Raw genomic sequence first — 23039 nt, forward strand, 5'->3', positions numbered from 1 at the left:
GAAACTACTTGCTTAACTTCATGAAAACTATCGAAACTATACTGTTTGAGAAACAAAATGCTTAACTTGATGAAAATTAATAATACCATACTCTCTGAGAACATACATGCTTATCTTCATGAAAACTAACGATACAACATTGTTTGTGAAACTAAGCGCTTACCTCCATGAAAACTAACGATACAACACTGTGTAACTACTTGCTTAACTTCATGAAAACTACTGATACAACACTGTGTGACAAACTACATGCTTAATTTCATGAAAAGTAACGATACAACACTGGTAGTGAAACTACTTGCTTAGCTTCATGAATGCTATCGACACAACACAGTTTGAGAATCTGCTTGCTTAAATTCATGAAACGTAACGATATAGCGCTGTGTGAGAAACTACTTGCTTAACTTCATGAAAACTATCGATACAACACTGTTTGAGAATCTATATGCTTAACCTGGTGAAAACTAACGATACCAAACTGATTGAGAATCTACATGCTTATCTTTATGAAAACTAACGATACTAAACTGTTTGTGAAACTACTTGCTTAACTTCTTGAAAACTAATTGTACAACACTGTGTGAGAAACTACTTGCTTAACCTGATGTAAACTAACGATACCAAACTGCTTCAGACTCTTCATGCTTATGTTCATGAAAACTAACGATACAACATTGTTTGTGAAACTACGCGCTTAACTTCATGAAAATTCAAAATACAACGCTGTGTGAGATACTTCAAGCTAAACGTCATGAAAACTAACGATACAACACGGTTTGAGAATCTGCTTACTTCATGAAACCTAACGATATAACACTGTTTAAGAAACTACAAACTTCATGAAACTATCAATAAAACACTGTGTGAGAAACTACATGCTTAACATGATGAAAACTAACGATAACAAACTGTCTGAGAATCTACATGCTTATCTTCATGAAAACTAAAGACACAACATTGTTTGTGAAATACGCGCTTAACTCAATGAAAACTAACGATACAACACTGTTTAAGTAACTACTTGCTTAATTTCATGAAAACTACCAATACAACACTGTGTTAGAAGCTACATGCTTAATTTCATGAAAAGTAACAATACAACACTGGTTGTGAAACTACCTGCTTAACTTCATGAAAACTATCGATACAATACTGTTTGAGAAACAACATGCTTAACTTGATGAAAACTAACGATACCAAACTGTTTGAGACTCTTCATGCTTATGTTCACGAAAACTAACAATACAACATTGTTTGTGAAACTACGCGCTTAACTTCATGAAAATTCACAGTACAAAACTGTGTGAGAAACTATAAGCTAAACTTCATGAAAAATAACGGTACAACACGGTTTGAGAATCTGCTTGCTTAACTTCATGAAACTTAACGATATAACACTGTGTGAGAAACTACTTGCTTAACATCATGAAAACTATCGATACAACACTGTTTGAGAATCCACATGCTTAACCTGATGAAAACAAACGATACCAAACTGATTGAGAATCTACATGCTTATCTTTATGAAACCTAACGATACAAAACTGTTTGTGAATCTACTTGCTTAAATTCATGAAAACTAATTGTACAACACTGTGTGAGAAACTATATGCTTAACTTGATGAAAACTAAAGATACCAAACTATCTGAGAATCTACATGCTTATCTTCATGAAAACTAACGATACAACATTGCTTGTGAAACTAAGCGCTTAACTCCATGAAAACTAACGATACAACATTGTTTTTGTAACTACTTGCTTAACTTCATGAAACTATCGATATAACACTGTGTGAGTAACTACATGGTTAATATGATGAAAACTAACGATACCAAACTGTTTGAGACTCTTCATGCTTATGTTCATGAAAACTAACGATACAACATAGTTCGTGAATCTACGCGCTTAACTTCATGAAAATTCACAAAACAACACTGTGTAAGAAATTATAAGCTAAACTTCATGAAAACTAACGATACAACACTGTTTGAGAGTCTGCTTGCTTAATTCATGAACCTAACGATAGAGCACTGTTTGAGAAACTGCCAACTTAACTGCATGAAACAATTGATACAACACTGTGTGAGACAATACATGCTTAACATGATGAAAACTAACGATACCAATCATTCTGAGAATCTACATGCTCATCTTTATGAAAACTAACAATACAACATTGTTTGTGAAACTACGCGCTTAACTCGATGAAAACTAACGACAAAACACTGTTTGTGTAACTACTTGCTAAACTTCATGAAAACTATCGATACAATAATCTTTGAGAAACATGCTTAACTTGATGAAAAGTAATGATACAAATCTGTTTGTGAAACTACTTGCTTACCTCCATAAAAACTAATGATACAACACTGTTTGTGTAACTACTTGCTTAACTTCTTGAAAACTATCAATACAATACTGTTTGAGAAACAACATGCTTAACTTGATGAAAACTAACGATACCAAACTCTCTGAGAATCTACATGCTTCATGAAAACTAACGATACAACATTGTTTGTGAAACTAAGCGCTTAACTTCATGAAAATTCACAATACAACACTGTGTGAGAAACTAATAACTAAATTTCATGAAAAGTAACGATACAACACTGTTTGAGAATCTGCTTGCTTAACTTCATGAAACCTAATGATATAACACTGTGTGAGAAACTACAAGCTTAACTTCATGAAAACTATCGATACAACACTGTGTGAAAATCTACATGCTTATCCTGATGAAAACTAGCGATACCAAACTGATTGAGAATCTACATGCTTAACTTTATGAAAACTAATGATCCAAAACTGTTTGTGAAACTACTTGCTTAACTTCATGAAATCTAATGATACAACACTGTGTGAGAAACTACATGCTTAATTTCATGAAAAGTAACGAAAAATCCTGGATGTGAAACTACTTGCTTAACTTCTTGAAAACTATCGATACAACACTTTGTGAGAGAATACATGCTTAGTTTCATGAAATGTAACGATACAACAGTGGTTGTGAAACTATGTGCTTAACTTTATGAAAACTATCAATACAACACTGTGTGAGAAACTACATGCTTAATATGATGAAAACTAACAACACCAAACTGTCTGAGAATATACATGCTTATCTTCATGAAAACTAACGATTCATCATTTTTTGTGAAACTACACGCTCTAACTCCATGAAAACTAACGATACAACACTGTTTGTGTAACTACTTGCTTAACATCATGAAAACTATCGATACAATACTGATTGAGAAATAACGTGCTTAACTTGATGAAAACTAATGATACCAAACTGTTTGTGACTCTTCATGCTTATATTCATGAAAACTAACGATACACCATTGTTTGTGAAACTACTTGCTTAAATTCATGAAAACTATCGATACAAAAGTGTTTGAAAATACATGCTTAATTTCATGAAATGTAACGATACAACACTATTTGTGATACTGCTTGCTTAAATTCATGAAAACTAACGATACAACACTGTGTGAGAATCTACTTGCTTAACTTCATGAAAACTAACGATACAAATTTGTTTGTGAAACTATGCCCTTAACTTCATGAAAATTCACAACAGCACTGTGTGAGATACTTCATGCTAAACTTCATGAAAACTAACGATACAACACGGTTTGAGAATCTGCTTGCTTAATTTCATGAAACTTAACGATATAAAACTGTTTGAGAAACTACAAACTTGACTTCATGAAACTACCGATACAACACTATGTGAGAAACTACATGCTTAACATGATGAAAACTAATGATACCAAAATGTCTGAGAATCTACATGTTTATCTTCATGAAAACTAATGATACAACATTGTTTGTGAAAGTACGCGCTTAACTCCATGAAAACTAACGATACAACACTGTTTATGTAACTACTTGCTTAACTTCATGAAAACTACCGATACAACACTGTCTTAGAAACTACATGCTTAATTTCATGAAAAGTAACGATACAACACTGGTTGTGAAACTACTTGCTTAACTTCATGAAAACTATCGATACAATACTGTTTGAGAAACAACATGCTTAACTTGATGAAAACTAACGATACCAAACGGTTTGAGACTCTTCATGCTTATGTTCATGAAAACTAATGATACAACATTGTTTGTGAAACTACGTGCTTAACTTCATGAAAATTCACAATACAACACTGTGTGAGAAAGTATAAGCTAAACTTCATGAAAACGAACGATACAACACGGTATGAGAATCTGCTTGCTTAACTTCATGATACCTAACGATATAACACTGTGTGAGAAACTACTTGCTTAACTTCATGAAAACTATCGATACAACACTGTTTGAGAATCTACATGCTTAACCAGATGAAAACTAACGATACCAAACTGATTGAGAATCTACATGCTTATCTTTATGAAACTTAACGATACAAAACTGTTTTTGAAACTACTTGCTTAACTTCATGAAAACTAATTGTACAACACTGTGTGAGAAACTACATGCTTAACCTGATGAAAAGTAATGATACCAAACTGATTGAGAATCTACATGCTTATCTTCATGAAAACTAACGATATAACATTGTTTGTGAAACTATGCACTTAACTTCATGAAAATTCACAATACAACACTGTGAGAGAAACTATAAGCTAAACTTCATGAAAACTAACGATACAACACTGTTTGAGAATCTGCTTGCTTTACTTCATGAAACCTAGCGATATAACACTGTGTGAGAAACTAAAAGCTTACCTTTTGAAAACTATCAATACAACACTGTGTGAGAAACTACATGCTTAACATGATGAAAACTAACGATACCAAACTGTCTGAGGATCTACATGCTTATCTTCATGAAAACTAACGATACAACATTGTTTGTGAAACTACGGTCTTAACTCCATGAAAACTAACGATACAGCACAGTTTGTGTAACTACTTGCTTAACTTTATGAAAACTACTGATACAACAGTGTGTGAGAAACTACATGCTTAATATCATGAAAAGTAATGATACAACACTGGTTGTGAAACTTATTGCTTAACTTCATGAAATTATCGATATAACACTGTGTGAGAAACTACATGGTTAACATGATGAAAACTCACGATACCAAACTATCTGAGAATCTACATGCTTATCTTCATGAAAACTAACGAGACACCACTGTTTGTGTAACTACTTGCTTAACTTCATGAAAACTATTGATACATTTCTGTTTGAGAAACAACATGCTTAACTTGATGAAAACTAACGATACCAAACTGTTTGAGACTCTTCATGCTTATGTTCATGGAAACTAAGGATACAACATTGTTTGTGATACTGCTCGCTTAACTTCATGAAAATTCACAATACAACCCTGTGTGAGTAACTATAAGCTAAAATTAATGAAACCTAACGATACAACACTCTTTGAGAATCTGCTTGCTTAACTTCATGAAACCTAACGATATAACACTGTATGAGAATCTTCTTGCTTAACTTCATTAAAACTATCGATACAACACTGTTTGAGAAACTACATGCTTAATTTCATGAAAAGTAACCATACAATCCTGGTTGTGAAACTACTTGCTTAACTTCATGAAAACTATCGATACAAGACTGTGTGAGAAAATACATGCTTAATTTCATGAAAAGTAACGACACAATCCTGGTTTTGAAACTACTTGCTTAAATTCATGAAAACTATCGATACAACACTGTGTGAGAATCTACATGCTTAATATGGTGAAAACTAATGACACCAAACTGTCTGAGAATCTACATGCTTATCTTCATGAAAACTAACGATACAACATTGTTTGTGAAACTACGCGCTTAACTTCATGAAATTTCACAATACAACACTGTGTGAGAAACTATAAGCTAAACTTCATGAAAACTAATGATACAACACTGTTTGAGAATCTGCTTGCTTAACTTCATGAAACATAATGATATAACACTTCTTGAGAAACTACTTGCTTAACTTCATGAAAACTATCGATACAACACTGTGTGAAAATCTACATGCTTAACCTGATGAAAACTAAAGATACCTAACTCTGTGAGAATCTACATGCTTATCTTCATGAAAACTAATGATACAACATTGTTTGTGTAACTAAGCGCTTAACTCCATGAAAACTAACGATACAACACTGTTTGTGTTACTACTTGCTTAACTTCATGAAAACTACCGATACAACACTGTGTGAGAAACTTCGCGCTTTACTCCATGAAAACTTGCTACACCCACAGCGGTGACCCCTGTTTAACTGTAGCAGAATGCCGCTCTACTGGGGGGATCCGCCTGAAGGGATGGGGTCAGAGCTTCTCGAAGCGGAGCCCCAGGTAGTCTCCAGGAGAGAAGCCCGACCCATGAGAGCCGCCAGAAGATACCTGCGCTGCCGAGCAATATGTTCTGTTCTCTTTTGGCTTTTCTGCGTAATCTATTTAAGCATTTTGCTATCTGTTTCCCAAGCACAGGCTGACCGGGATTCTAAAAAGGAAGCTGGCAATGCCACCAGCCCTGAGGTGGATAACCCACTGCTCGAGGCACCTCCATTTATCCAGGCTGTTTATACAGAAGCTGGATACAATAAGACTAGTAATCAAACTCTGGGAGATTTCCTTAATGCTGTGAAACGAAGAGAATTCCTTATAGAACACTTCCCGGAGGATATACTCAGTATCTGATTAAGGGGAGATGGTGGACGGCGCCACGATGGGTGCCGAAGCAAGGAAACTATTTAGAGCCCCTACCATATACAGGAGGCTATGATGAGCGGGGTTACAGATGGGTCAACCATAAAGGCAAGAGAGTTCTTTGGAATTCATTAAACTTCATGGAACGGTTACGTAGAAGCAGGAGACCATGGTGTATTTATGATGAAAAGGAGAGACGAGCCATTTTAGAAAATATGATGCCAGCCTTAAGATACTGGCATGCTTGCTTATGCAAGCAGTTGTGGGAAGCCTTGTATCGCAGATGTGATTCCTTTAAAGAACACATTGCTAAGTACATCAGAGGGGAGCTAAAACTGTCCATGTAAAAAGAGGAAGTTGACACTTGTCTCTAAAGATATGCTAGACATGATTCACCGAGCAGCCAGTTCATGACCAACCACAGAGCCACAAATAATTGTATTAATAGATAAACTTATGCTATGTCTGATCTGGGGCTGGAAACTTTTCGCTGAGATGTTCAAATTTTAAAAAATCATGATTCAGCTGTAACATGAATTGTATTTTTTCTATCCTTGTTAAGTTCCTTGTTTCTATCACTATATAAGAGAAGTTTAAACTTCAGTAAAATTACAGCAGTTCACTAAAACTCTTGGTGTCTGTCTGTCATTTCCTGCGCCGTATCCTGACCTCTCCTGATACCTTCGACCCTGACCTCCCGCGGTCTGACACTCTGCCAGAGCGGTCCGCGGCAGCTGGCGCCCGAACAGGGACCTGAAGGACAGGTAATCTTTCTTTTCTTTCCTTTTTAGTGGTCAAGGAACGGATCTCACCAGGGAGCTGCAGTCCCGCCGGTAAAGGCTGACCGGTTAAGCGTGAGTAATCTTGAAAAACAGGAAATAATCATGGGGCATACGCTGACTAAAAATGAGAGCATGCTGGTAACCATGTTACATAGAATGTTGCTCAATTCAGGACTTCATACTTCTAAGAAAGATTTAGAGCACTTTGCTATGTTTATTCAAAAGATAAGCCCTTGGTTCTTGAATGAGGGATCCTTGACCTTAGGAGAATGGAAAAAACTTGGTCGAGAAATGCGAAAATATGTACAGGAAAATGGAGAAAAGACCCTGCCTCCTCAAGCCTTCCCTTTATTTTTGCATATTAGAGAAATATTGACTGAAGGCACCCCTTTTCAGGGCCTTTGTCGAGAAACAGGTTCTGAGACTGAGGAACCGGTATATGCTGAGGTGGCTTTCGAGGAAGGTACCCCGGAAGAGTTAAAACCATTACAAACGGGAAGACACTGCAGACGTAAAGAATCGTCTCCTGAGAATGATGATGATGATGTCTATTTAGATGATGAGATGGCAAAGAAGGATTGGGAAGATGATTTTAGAGATCATACTGACCCTCCTCCCTCCTATATTACAATGGTAAAAGAGAAAAGACCAGTCCTAAAGCCTCGAAAATATCCTCCCTTGGTCCCTATGGGATTTCAAGGGGCTATGGCTGAAGCAAGGAGAACCGGAGATACTACCTTTGGTATATTCCCGGTCACAGAAGTTTGGGATGAGGAACCTATGTGGGAACCTTTGCCCCTTAAAACTCTTAAAGAGCTCCAACAGGCTGTAAAAATGTCTGGACCATCTGCACCTTTTACCTTGCAGATTGTAGAAATGGTGGCCAGTTCTTGGCTAACTCCCTATGACTGGCTACAGACTGCAAAGGCCACACTCTCTCCTGGAGATTATATTCTCTGGAGAACTGAATATGAGGACATATGCAAAGAGACCATTGTAGATTCCATCAAAAAACGAGGCCCCAAGCCCACAATGGCTATGTTTATGGGCACAGGAGAATATGCCACCCCTCAGTCTCAGACTAAAATACCTCGAGATATTTTGCAAATAATAACTACTAACGCTGTTCAAGCATGGAGGCGGATTCCTCCTTCAGGAACCAAGGGAGGAGCATTGGCTAATATAAAGCAGGGAACAGAAGAAACCTATCAGGAGTTATAGCCCGGTTAGAAGAGGCTATTAATAGAATGATGCCTCCTTCTGAGGGCACTGATATCCTCCTCAAACAATTAGCTTGGGAAAATGCCAATGCTCTATGTCAGGATATAATTAGACCAATCAGAAAAACTGGTAACCTGCAAGATTATATAAAAGCATGTCAGGATGCCTGACCAGCAGTAGTGCAAGGAATGGCCTATGCTGCAGCCATGAAAGGACAAAAGTTCAGCTCATATGTGAAACAGACATATGGAGGGGGTAAAAGACCTTCCTCCCCACTTACTTGCTTTTCCTGTGGAATGGAAGGGCATATGCAGAAAAATTGTCCAAAGAATGATAGGCATAAAGGACAGGTTTGTGTCCTAGATGTAGGAAAGGAAAACATTGGAAAAATGAGTGCAAATCTAAGTTCCGGAAAGATGGAACCCCTCTTAGCGAGGAAGAAGAAGAAAAAGAGACAAAAAACTGGTAGAGGGGCGATCTCCTAGCCCCACAGCAAAGGGAGAAGAGGAATTTAAAGAAAGCTCTCTTAACCCTGATGCTCCAGAATTTACAATACATGATTTGCCTAGAGCTACTCCATGAAGTGCAGGGCTGGACCTCATCTGTAATGAAGATATAATTCTGTCCAGATGGGATGTAGTTTCTATAATAAATACCCATACTAAAGGGACTCTACTGCCTCAAACGACAGGATTAATACTGGGTAGAAGTTCTAACATCAAGAAAAACTTTGAAGTAATTCCTGGAGTAATAGACTCTGATACAGAGAATACCATCAAGGTGATGGTGAAACCATTGTCTGAAACCATTCAGTTGCATAAAGGACAGAGAATAGCTCAGTTATTATTGATACCTTATATTCATTTTCCAAATCTGGTCCTCCAGGAAGGGAGAGGACAAGGACAGTTTGGTTCCAGTGAGGGAGCATTCATGATTCAAGACCTTAGTCAAAGACCCTTTAAGACGATTACTATAGAAGGGAAAGCCTTCAGGGGTCTTATGGATACAGGGGCAGACAGAACTTGTATCTGCGCCTCGGACTGGCCAAATGCTTGGCCAATCAAGAAAACAGGTTCATCACTTTTAGGATTAGGATCTGCTTCTGGTGTAATGCAAAGCACTAGACAATTGAAATGGACTCATGAAGGAAAGAAGGGGATAATTCAGCCCTATGTTTTGCCCTCACTCCCATTTACGTTACGGGGAAGAGATTTATTAGATTCTATGGATCTAAAATTGGTATCTGCAGAGGAATTAAGGTACCAGCATTTTTCATAGGGGCCGCTGAAGAATATCTTTGTGCAGATAAAATACAATGGCTGACTCAAGACCCCCTATGGGTAAGTCAGTGGCCCCTAACAGAAGAAAAAGTGCAAGCTCTTGAGCAGCTAGTTCAGGATCAATTAGAAAAAGGGCACCTAGTGGAGTCCAATAGCCCTTGGAACACACCAGTGTTTGTTATAAAAAAGAAATCAGGGAAATGGAGGCTATTGCAGGACCTTAGAGCAGTAAATGCTGTTATGAAGGATATGGGAGCACTGCAACCAGGATTGCCATCTCCAGTTGCAGTACCTAATGGCTGGCCTACTTATGTGATAGATCTACAAGATTGTTTCTTCACTATAAAGTTGCACCCAGAAGATAGTGAATACTTTGCTTTTAGTGTGCCATCAGTAAATTTTAAAAGGCCTTTTAAAAGATATCAATGGGTGACATTGACTCAAGGAATGAAAAATTCTCCTACCTTATGTCAAAAATTTGTAGGAAGAGCCTTAGAAACAGTTAGAAAAGTATATAAGGAGGCATATATTATACATTATATGGATGATATTTTGTTAGCTCATCCTAAAGGAGAGCTATTGGAGTCATTGTTAAAAGACATGATTCAGGCATTAACTGCTAATGGGCTTATAATCGCCCCTGATAAAGTTCAGAAGGAAAAACCACTGAATTATTTGGGACAGAAGATTCATGAGAATTACATAACCTCACAAAAGGTTTTCATAAGAAGGGACAAATTAAGACGCTAAATGATTTTCAAAAATTATTAGGGGACATTAATTGGCTACGCCCTTATTTAAAAATAACCACAGGAACCTTAAGTCCATTATATTCTATTTTGCATGGGGATTCCAATCCAAAATCAATACGAACATTAACTCCTGAAGCTCTTGCAGCTTTACAAATTGTTGAACAGGCCTTGTCTAATGCAAGAGTTAAACAGCTAGATTATAATAAAATCTGGAAATTATTGATTTTTTCCACTGGTTATACACCCACCGCTTGCTTATGGCAAGATGGGATATTAGAATGGCTACATTTACCACATACTCAATCAAAAATGGTAGCAGATTATCCATATATGTGTTCTTTATTGATTATAAAAGGGAGAAATAGATCTAAAGAATTGTTTGGGCACGAACCTCAGGAAATCATTACCCCCTATAATAAGAATCAGGTAGATCAATTGATGCAAAATAATGAGGACTGGGTCCTGGCTCTTATGGGATATACAGGACATATTAGATATCATTATCCAAGACATCCATTAGTGGAATTTTCTAAGAATGTGGAATTTATTTTCCCCACTTGTTTTTCTCATGAGCCTCTGATTACGGCGCCAAAAGTTTTTACAGATGGTTCCTCCACAGGAAGGGCTGCGGTCTATGCCCCAGACTATGGTTATTGGGTTCAAGAAGGGCCGCCAACATCTGCCCAGCAAGCAGAAATTAGAGCGGTCCTCTTGGCCCTGACTAAGATTTCCCAACCTTTTAATTTATACTCAGATTCCAAATATGTGGTTAATCTCTTTCCTGCTATAGAGACTGCCACCTTGTCCGGGAAATCCCCTATCCTAATTTTATTGCAAAATCTGCAAGAACTTCTCCAAAAAAGAATGCATAAAATATTTGTGGGACATATAAGAGGACATACTAAGCTGCCTGGTCCCTTGTCACATGGGAATCATATAGCAGATTTATTGACTATGACCTTAACACCTCATGTCTGGAACATTACTGAAGCACAAGAGAGTCATGCTCTTCATCATCAGAATGCTAACGCACTTAGAAAAATGTTTCATTTAAGTAGAGAACAGGCCAGACAAATAGTGAAATCTTGTGGCCAATGTCCTGCGCCCCATTCAGTACCAAAAATGGGGGTAAACCCCCGGGGACTTAAGCCAAATGTAATATGGCAGATGGATGTAACTCATGTAACCTCTTTTGGAAAATTGTCCTTTCTTCATGTAACTGTAGATACCTTTTCTCACTTTACTCATGCCTCAGCTAGAACTGGGGAAGCAGTTAAAGATGTTGTGCAACATTTGTCTCAATGTTTTCATATAATGGGATTTCCTTCACAAGTTAAAACGGACAACGTCCCTGCATACACCTCTAAGGCTTTTGCTTCCTTTTGTCAACAATGGGGCATTAAACATGTTACAGGAATTCCCTACAATCCTCAAGGACAGGCAATTATAGAAAGGACTCATCAGGTTCTTAAAACTCAAATAGAAAGGTTGCAGAGATCGAGCAATGTGTATTTTACTCCTCATCATGTTTTGTCACATTCCTTATTTGTCATTAATCATTTAAATTTAAATAGCCAAGGAATTTCTGCTGCCCTATCCCATTGGGATAGAGAAATTATTAAAAGCCCATTGCCCAAAGTACTATGGAAAGATCTTTTAACCGGGACCTGGAAAGGGCCAGATATACTTATAACGGCGGGACGAGGGTATGATTGTATCTTTCCCCAGGATGCCGAGTCCCCCATTTGGGTTCCGGACCGACACATCAGACCTGCCCCGAAAGAAAAGGAAGCAGAAGCGGAGGCAACGGAAGCAGCAGAAGCAGCTGATTCTGCAAATGAAGAAACTGAAAGGCAACCGGGGAAAGCCAATGACCTGGACTCAATTTCGCTCGCTGACGCGACATGCTAAAGAACTTTTAATTGAATTGGGGAAACCCCCGACGCCTGCATGTTATTTCTTGGCCTTTCTTTCTCTCCTCTCTGCTACCCCTCTACCCACAGAGGGGGTTTCCTATTGGGCTTATGTTCCAGATCCTCCCATCATCCAGCCCATAGGCTGGATGGACCCACAACACATTAAAGTGTTAACAAATGATTCACTAAGAATAGGCGGTGCTCAGAATTCAGAGCTCCGCCCTAGCACATCCTCCTTTATAAATTTTGAGGGCAGAGCAGATTCGTTACCGGTCTGCCTGACTCTTCAGGGAAAGGCTCCTCATGGCTGCTTTACTACACGCTATAGGACCTTTCTTACAGATTCTCCTGATAGGGCACAACTCGGTGATTCCTCAGGTAAAAGATGGATATGGGAGGTTCAAATGCAGACTTTGGGTGATCCTTTATATAAAGAAGTCTTTGTAAATAGGCAAACAAGTCCTGAAGTACAGAGTATTGAAAAATACAGGGATAAGGATAAGTTCTGGGATGCAGCATTAACCAATAATCCAACATGGTTACAATGTGCTTTTCCTCATGCGGCTACTTGGTATGCTTCAGTTAATTTGACTGATGAAAATTTATTAGTATGGGATTATTCTAATTCTAATAATGGCTCCAATAAGATTTATGAAAATTATATTACACAAAATAAGGAAAAATTTCATAATTATACTTATGATGGCCTTGGAGAGCCTCTTAGAAGTTGGTTTTCACCTGGGATAGTAGAACCTACCTGGTTCATCGAACAAGGAAATATCACAAGGCGGCAGTCTGACCTATTTCGGTTAGTGGCCGCAGCCAATATGTTCTTGGAAAAGAAACCTGGTGAAAAGAAGTCTTTAGCTTATGGTTTGCGTGCATGTTTATCCTATCCCTATGCCATGCTTCTTGCGCAGCAGGCTTTTGTTAATATTTCCCAAGAGCCCGGAAATTCTTATTCGGTTACTTGCCATTCCTGTAAATTGACTAATTGTATTTCTTCAGCGGAACCAAAGGATTTGGACACAGTTATAATCGTTCGGCGCCCTCCTTATGTTTTGTTGCCAGTAGAGCTTGGTGAAGAGCCTTGGTATGATAATGCTGCTTTACAAGTTTTAGAGGATTTTAATGCCCTTATTAGGCCAAAACGTTTTGTTGCTGCTCTTGTTCTTTGCATTGCTGCTTTAATATCAATTTTAACTACTTTTACTGTTGCCACCACGGCATTGGTTGAGACAATTCAAACTGCACAGTTTGTTAATAACCTCAATCGCAATGTTTCTCTTGCTTTAACTCAGCAGGAATTAATTGATAAGAAATTGGAATCAAAACTAAATGCTTTGGAGGAAGTGGTGATTGCACTTGGTCAGGAAATGAGCAATCTTAAAAATACGCTTTCAGTTCGCTGTCATGGCAATTTTAAGTCTATTTGTGTCACACCTCTGCCTTACAATACCTCTGAACCTTGGGAAAAAGTAAAAGCACATCTGCAGGGAGTCTGGACAAGCAGTAGCATTTCCCATGATATTGACTAATTACAAAAGGATATCTCAGCCATGAGTCAGTCGCATCTACAGTTAGGGGGGCTTCAACAACTAGCCTCCAGCCTTCAGTCTAATGTAAAGGCTCTTAATCCTTTAGATTGGCTACAATACTTTATATTTCTTGGCATCCTTGTCTTGCTTTTCCTTATAGTAATTTTTCTGTTTCCTCCTCTTATATCATGTCTTTTCAAGACACTCAAAACAGTGCAACAGGATATCTTTGAGCTCCGTTTTAAAAACAAAAAGGAGGAACTGCTACACCCACAACGGTGACCCCTGTGTAACTGTAGCAGAATGCCGCTCTACTGGGGGGAACCGCGTGAAGGGATGGGGTCAGAGCTTCTCGAAGCGGAGCCCCAGGCAGTCTCCTAGAGAGAAGCCCGACCCATGAGAGCCGCCAGAAGATCCCTGCGCTGCCGAGCAATATATTCTGTTCTCTTTATGCTTTTCTGCGTAATCTATCACTTTGCTATCTGTTTCCCAAGCACAGGCTAACCCAGATTCTAAAAAGGAAGCTGGCAATGCCACCAGCCCTGAGATGGATAACCCACTGCTCGAGGCACCTCCATTTATCCAGGCTGTTTATACAGAAGCTGGATACAATAAGACTAGTAATCAAACTCTGGGAGATTTCCTTAATGCTGTGAAACGAAGAGAATTCCTTATAGAACACTTCCCGGAGGATATACTCAGTATCTGATTAAGGGGAGATGGTGGACGGCGCCACGATGGGTGCCGAAGCAAGGAAACTATTTAGAGCCCCTACCATATACAGGAGGCTATGATGAGCGGGGTTACAGATGGGTCAACCATAAAGGCAAGAGAGTTCTTTGGAATTCATTAAACTTCATGGAACGGTTACGTAGAAGCAGGAGACCATGGTGTATTTATGATGAAAAGGAGAGACGAGCCATTTTAGAAAATATGATGCCAGCCTTAAGATACTGGCATGCTTGCTTATGCAAGCAGTTGTGGGAAGCCTTGTATCGCAGATGTGATTCCTTTAAAGAACACATTGCTAAGTACATCAGAGGGGAGCTAAAACTGTCCATGTAAAAAGAGGAAGTTGACACTTGTCTCTAAAGATATGCTAGACATGATTCACCGAGCAGCCAGTTCATGACCAACCGCAGAGCCACAAATAATTGTATTAATAGATAAACTTATGCTATGTCTGATCTGGGGCTGGAAACTTTTCGCTGAGATGTTCAAATTTTAAAAAATCATGATTCAGCTGTAACATGAATTGTATTTTTTCTATCCTTGTTAAGTTCCTTGTTTCTATCACTATATAAGAGAAGTTTAAACTTCAGTAAAATTACAGCAGTTCACTAAATTCTTGGTGTCTGTCTGTCATTTCCTGCTCCGTATTCTGACCTCTCCTGATACCTTCAACCCTGAGCTCCCGCGGTCTGACACTCTCCGCCAGAGCGGTCTGCTGCAAAAACTAACGATACAACACTGGTTGTGAATCTACTTGCTTAACTTCATGAAAACTATCGATACAATACTGTTAGAGAAACAACATGCTTAACTTGATGAAAACTAACGATACCAAACTGGTTGAGACTCTACATGCTTATGTTCATGAAAACTAACGATACAACATTGTTTGTGAAACTACGCGCTTAACTCCATGAAAACTAACGATACAGCACTGTTTGTGTAACTACTTGCTTAACTTTATGAAAACTACCGATACAACAGTGTGTGAGAACCTACATGCTTAATATCATGAAAAGTAATGATACAACACTGGTTGTGAAACTACTTGCTTAACTTCATGAAACTATCGATATAACACTGTGTGAGAAACTACATGCTTAACATGATGAAAACTAAAGATACAGCACTATTTGTGTAACTACTTCCTTAACTTCATGAAAACTACCGATAGAACACTGTGTGAGAAACTACATGCTTAATTTCATGAAAAGTAATGATACAACACTGTTTGTGTAACTACTTGCCCAACTTCATGAAAACTATCGATACAATACTGTTTGAGAAACAACATGCTTAACTTGATGAAAACTAACGATACCAAACTGTTTGAGACTCTTCATGCTTACCTTCATGAAAACTAACGATACAACATTGTTTGTGAAACTATGCACTTAACTTCATGAAAATTCACAATATAACACTGAAATACAACAATGAAACTACTTGCTAAATTTCTTGAAAACTATCGATACAATACTGTGTGCGAGAATAAATGCTTAATTTCATGAAATGTAACGATACAACACAAGTTGAAACTACGTGCTTAAATTCATGAAAACTATCAATACAACACTGTGTGAGAAATTACATGATTAATATGATGAAAACTAAGGACACCAAACTGTCTGAGAATCTACATGCTTATCTTCATGAAAACTAACGATACATCATTGTTTGTGAAACTACACGCTCTAACTCCATGAAAACTAATGATACAACACTGTTTGTGTAACTACTTCCTTAACTTCATGAAAACTATCGCTACAATACTGTTTGAGAAACAACATGCTTAACTTGATGTAAACTAATGATACCAAATTGTTTGAGACTCTTCATGCTTATGTTCATGAAAACTAATGATACAACATTGTTTGTGAAACTACTTGCTTAAATTCATGAAAACTTTGGATACAACAGTGTTTGAATACACATGCTTAATTTCATGAAATGTAACGATACAACACTGTTTGTGAAACTACTTGCTTAAATTCATGAAAAATAACGATACAACACTGGTTGTGAATCTACTTGCTTAACTTTATGAAAACTAACGAAACAACATTGTTTGTGAAACTATGCGCTTAACTTCATGAAAATTCACAATACAACACTGTGTGAGATGCTTCAAGCTAAACTTCATGAAACCTAACAATATAACACTGTTTGAGAAACTACAAACTTAACTTCATGAAACTATCGATACAACACTGTATGAGAAAATACATGCTAAACATGATGAAAACTAACGATAGCAAACTGTCTGAGAATCTACACGTTTATCTTAATGAAAACTAAGGATACAATATTGTTTGTGAAAGTACGCGCTTAACTCAATGAAAACTAACGATACAACATTGTTTATGTAAATATTGCTTAACTTCATGAAAACTACCGATACAACACTGCGTTAAAAACTACATGCTTAATTTAATGAAAGTAACGATACAACACTGGTTGTGAAAATACTTGCTTAACTTCATGAAAACTATCGATACAATACTGTTTGAGAAACAACATGCTTAACTTGATGAAAACTAACGATACCAAACTGTTTGAGACTCTTCATGCTTATGTTCATGAAAACTAACGATTCAACATTGTTTGTGAAACTACACGCTTAACTTCATGAAAATTCACAATACAACACTGTGTGAGAAACTATAAGCTAAACTTCATGAAAACTAACGATACAACACGGTTTGAGAAACTGCTTGCTTAACTTCATGATATCCAACGATATAACACTGTGTGAGAAACTACTTGCTTAACTTCATGAAAACTATCGATACAACAGTGTTTGAAAATCTACATGCTTAACGTGATGAAAACTAACGATACCAAACTGATTGAGACTCTACATGCTTATCTTTATGAAACCTAACGACACAAAACTGTTTGTGAAACTACTTGCTTAACTTCATGAAAAATAATTGTACAACACTGTGTGAGAAACTACATGCTTAACCTGATGAAAATAACGATACCAAACTGATTGAGAATCTACATGCTTATCTTTATGAAAACTATCGATACAAATCTGTTTGTGAAACTACTTGCTTAACTTCATGAAGACTATCGATACAACACTGTGTGAGAAACTACATGCTTAATATGATGAAAACTAATGACAGCAAACTGTTTGAGAATCTACATGCTTATCTTCATGAAAACTAATGATACACCATTGTTTGTGCAACTAGGCACTAAACTTCATGAAAATTCACAAACAACACTGTGTGAGAAAGTATAAGTTAAACTTCATGAAAACTAACAATACAACATTGTTTGTGAAACTACGGTCTTATCTCCATGAAAACTAACGATACAGCACAGTTTGTGTAACTACTTGCTTAACTTTATGAAAACTACCAATACAACAGTGTGTGAGAAACTACATGCTTAATATCATGAAAAGTAATGATACAACACTGGTTGTGAAAGTACTTGCTTAACTTCATGAAACTATCGATATAACACTGTGTGGAAACTACATGCTTCACATGATGAAAACTAATGATACCAAACTGTTTGAGACTCTTCATGCTTATGTTCATGAAAACAAACGATACAACATTATTTGTGGAACTATGCGCTTAACTCCATGAAAACTAACAATACAACACTGCTTGTATAACTACTTGCTTAACTTCATGAAAACTATCAATACAATACTGTTTGAGAAACAACATGCTTAACTTGGTGAAAACTAAAGATACCAAACTGTTTGAGACTCTTCATGCTTATCTTCATGAAAACTAACGATAAAACATTGTTTGTGAAACTACGGGCTTAACTCCATGAAAACTAATGATACAACACTGTTTGTGTAACTACTTGCTTAACTTCATGAAAATTATCGGTACAATACTGTTTGAGAAACAACTTGCTTAACTTGATGAAAACTAACGATACCAAACTGTTTGAGACTCTTCATGCTTATGTTCATGAAAACTAATGATACAACATTGTTTGTGAAACTACACGCTTAATTTCATGAAAATTCACAATACAACACTGTGTGAGATACTTCAAGCAAAACTTCATGAAAACTAACGATACAAAACGGTTGGAGAATCTGCTTGCTTAACTTCAGGAAACCTAAAGATATAACACTGTTTGAGAAACTACAAACTTAACTTCATGAAACGATCGATACAACACTGTGTGAGAAACTACATGCTTAATATGATGAAAACTAACGATACCAAACTTTCTGAGAATCTACATGTTTATCTTAATGAAAACTAACGATACAATATTGTTTGTGAAAGTACGCGCTTAACTCAATGAAAACTAACGATACAGCACTGTTTATGTAACTACTTGCTTAACTTCATGAAAACTACCGATACAAAACTGTGTTAGAAACTACATGCTTAATTTCATGAAAAGTAACGATACTACAGTGGTTGTAAAACTACTTTCTTAACTCCATTAAAACTATCGATACAATACTGTTTGAGAAACAACATGCTTAACTTGGTGAAAACTAAAGATACCAAACTGTTTGAGACTCTTCATGCTTATCTTCATGAAAACTAACGATAAAACATTGTTTGTGAAACTACGGGCTTAACTCCATGAAAACTAACGATACAACACTGTTTGTGTAACTACTTGCTTAACTTCATGAAAATTATCGGTACAATACTGTTTGAGAAACAACTTGCTTAACTTGATGAAAACTAACGATACCAAACTGTTTGAGACTCTTCATGCTTATGTTCATGAAAACTAATGATACAACATTGTTTGTGAAACTACACACTTAATTTCATGAAAATTCACAATACAACACTGTGTGAGATACTTCAAGCAAAACTTCATGAAAACTAACGATACAAAACGGTTGGAGAATCTGCTTGCTTAACTTCAGGAAACCTAAAGATATAACACTGTTTGAGAAACTACAAACTTAACTTCATGAAACGATCGATACAACACTGTGTGAGAAACTACATGCTTAATATGATGAAAACTAACGATACCAAACTTTCTGAGAATCTACATGTTTATCTTAATGAAAACTAACGATACAATATTGTTTGTGAAAGTACGCGCTTAACTCAATGAAAACTAACGATACAGCACTGTTTATGTAACTACTTGCTTAACTTCATGAAAACTACCGATACAAAACTGTGTTAGAAACTACATGCTTAATTTCATGAAAAGTAACGATACTACAGTGGTTGTAAAACTACTTGCTTAACTCCATTAAAACTATCGATACAATACTGTTTGAGAAACAACATGCTTAACTTGATGAAAACTAACGATACCAAACTGTTTGAGACTCTTCATGCTTATGTTCATGAAAACTAACGATTCAACATTGTTTGTGAAGCTATGCACTTAACTCCATGAAAACTAACAATACAATACTGTTTGTGTAACTACTTGCTTAACTTCAAGAAAAGTACCGATACAACACTGTTTGAGAAACTACATGCTTAATTTCATGAAAAGTAACTATACAATCCTGGTTGTGAAACTACTTGCTTAATTTCTTGAAAACTATCGATACAACACTGTGCGTGAGAATACATGCTTAATTTCATGGAATGTAACGATACAACACTGGTTGAAACTATGTGCTTAAATTCATGAAAACTATCAATACAACACTGTGTGAGAAACTACATGCTTAATATGATGAAAACTAACGACACCAAACTGTCTGAGAATCTACATGCTTATCTTCATGAAAACTAACGCTACATCATTGTTTGTGAAACTATGCACTTAACTCCATGAAAACTAACGATACAACACTGTGTAACTACTTGCTTAACTTCTTGAAAACTACCGATACAACACTGTGTGAGAAACTACATGGTTAATTTCATGAAAAGTAACGATACAACACTGGTTGCGAAACTACTTTCTTAACTTCATGAAAACTATCGATACAATACTGGTTGAGAAACAACATGATTAAATTGATGAAAACTAATGATACCAAACTGTCTGAGAATCTACATGCTTATCTTCATGAAAACAAACGCTACAACATTGTTTGTGAAACTACACACTTAACTCCATGAAAACTAACGATACAACACTGTTTGTGTAACTACTTGCTTAACTTCATGAAAACTACCGATACAACACTGTGTGAGAAACTACATGCTTAATTTCATGAAAAGTAATGATACAACACTGGTTGTGAAACTACTTGCTTAACTTCATGAAAACAATCGATACAACACTGTGTGAGAATCTACAATCTTAACCTGATGAAAACTAACGATACCAGACTTATTGAGTATCTACATGCTTATCTTTATGAAAACTGACGATACAAAACTGTTTGTGAAGCTACTTGCTTAAATTAATGAAAACTAATGATACAACACTGTGTGAGAAACTGCATGCTTAATTTCATGAAATGTAATGAAACAACACTGGTTGTGAAACTGCTTGCTTAAATTCATGAAAACTATCAATACAACACTGTTCTAAGGTTTTAGACTTTACTGTAGTCCCATGTCCTTCAAGTAACTTTTTAACTTGATACTGTAATTCAAGCTTCCAGAACTATTCCCCATGGTTTCTTTTCTTTTTCCCCAATCTGTTCCTGGCCAGAAAAAGAGACAAACCCGCTCACTTACCTTGCTTTTATGATCTCAGTGGGATCCTCCAATTGTCGCACCTTCTGTGTGGCCTGCATCCAAGAATGTAACGAGGTGGTCGGGATAGATGACACAGAGACCGGTCGGTTGCTTTAAGAAAACTTTATGCTTCCCAAGTCAGCTTAGGAGGAGACCCCAGTCTGCTTAGGGGAGCTCTCAGGAGAAGTCTCTCCAAGAAAAAAGAGCTTCCCTTTTAAGGACTTTTGCCATCCATTTACATACCATTCTTTCCACTTCTCACCCTCCTGGCTGGTGGTTTAATCTCCGGCCCCAGAATCGGGGAGACACCACAGGGGGCAGGGACAGGAAGAGGCATCTAGCCTTAGGAGGTATGAAAGGGATGGTATTTCAGTGAGCCAGCCCTTATCTGAGCCCTATCAAGCTTTAAAGCACTGAATTGTTTTCAGTAAACATTACATTGATGCCTGCTCCCAGGCCTAAGGGGAAGTGGGTTTCTGCTCAAGGTCTGGTGTCCCCACAATTCACCCCTTTTTATTTTTAAATGAGGCACTCCTGTCTAGGTCAAGTAGGGTTACCCTCCCTTTCCCGTGCACTTGCACAGATACATTAGGTACAATCATTGATGTTACACATGTAGCATTATAAAAAATATGAACAAGAGGCTTGTTGCACTATTTACAGAGTACCAATTTGTTCCTGTGGTGATGTAGTCTGTCGATTTAATTACAACACTGGTTGTGAAACTAGTTGCTTAACTTCATGAAAACTAACCATACCACACTGTGTGAGAAACTACATGCTTAATTTCATGAAAAGTAACGATACAACACTGGTTGTGAAACTAGTTGCTTAACTTCATGAAAACTAACGATACAACACTGTGTGAGAAACTACATGCTTAATTTCATGAAAAGTAACGATACAACACTGGTTGTGAAACTAGTTGCTTAACTTCATGAAAACTAACCATACAACACTGTGTGAGAAACTACATGCTTAATTTCATGAAAAGTAACAATACAACACTGTTTGTGAAACTGCTTGCTTAATTTCATGAAAACTAACGATACAACACTGTGTGAGAAACTACATGCTTAATTTCATGAAAAGTAAAGATACAACACTGGTTGTGAAACTAGTTGCTTAACTTCATGAAAACTAACGATACAACACTGGGTGAGAAACTACATGCTTAATTTCATGAAAACTAACCATACCACACTGTGTGAGAAACTACATGCTTAATTTCATGAAAAGTAACGATACAACACTGTTTGTGAAACTTGTTGCTTAACTTCATGAAAACTAACGATACAACACTGTGTGAGAAACTACATGCTTAATTTCATGAAAAGTAACGATACAACACTGGTTGTGAAACTAGTTGCTTAACTTCATGAAAACTAACCATACCACACTGTGTGAGAAACTACATGCTTAATTTCATGAAAAGTAACGATACAACACTGGTTGTGAAACTGCTTGCTTAACTTCATGAAAACTAACGATACAACACTGTGTGAGAAACTACATGCTTAATT

General features: G+C 37.0%; 1 protein-coding gene across 1 annotated transcript; it reads left to right on the forward strand.

Annotated features, from left to right (window-relative positions):
- The first annotated feature begins 7189 nt into the window (after positions 1-7189).
- LOC121138232 (endogenous retrovirus group K member 113 Env polyprotein-like) lies at positions 7190-15512 on the forward strand. Its single transcript, XM_040740991.1, has 2 exons — positions 7190-7442; positions 12442-15512. The coding sequence occupies exon 2, from the start codon at positions 12443-12445 to the stop codon at positions 14165-14167; it is 1725 nt and encodes a 574-aa protein (XP_040596925.1). The 5' UTR covers positions 7190-7442; position 12442; the 3' UTR covers positions 14168-15512.
- Positions 15513-23039: the final 7527 nt, after the last annotated feature.

The sequence above is a fragment of the Mesocricetus auratus genome, unplaced genomic scaffold (genome assembly GCF_017639785.1).
Source record: "Mesocricetus auratus isolate SY011 unplaced genomic scaffold, BCM_Maur_2.0 contig_1287_pilon_obj, whole genome shotgun sequence".
Taxonomy (NCBI): domain Eukaryota; kingdom Metazoa; phylum Chordata; class Mammalia; order Rodentia; family Cricetidae; genus Mesocricetus; species Mesocricetus auratus.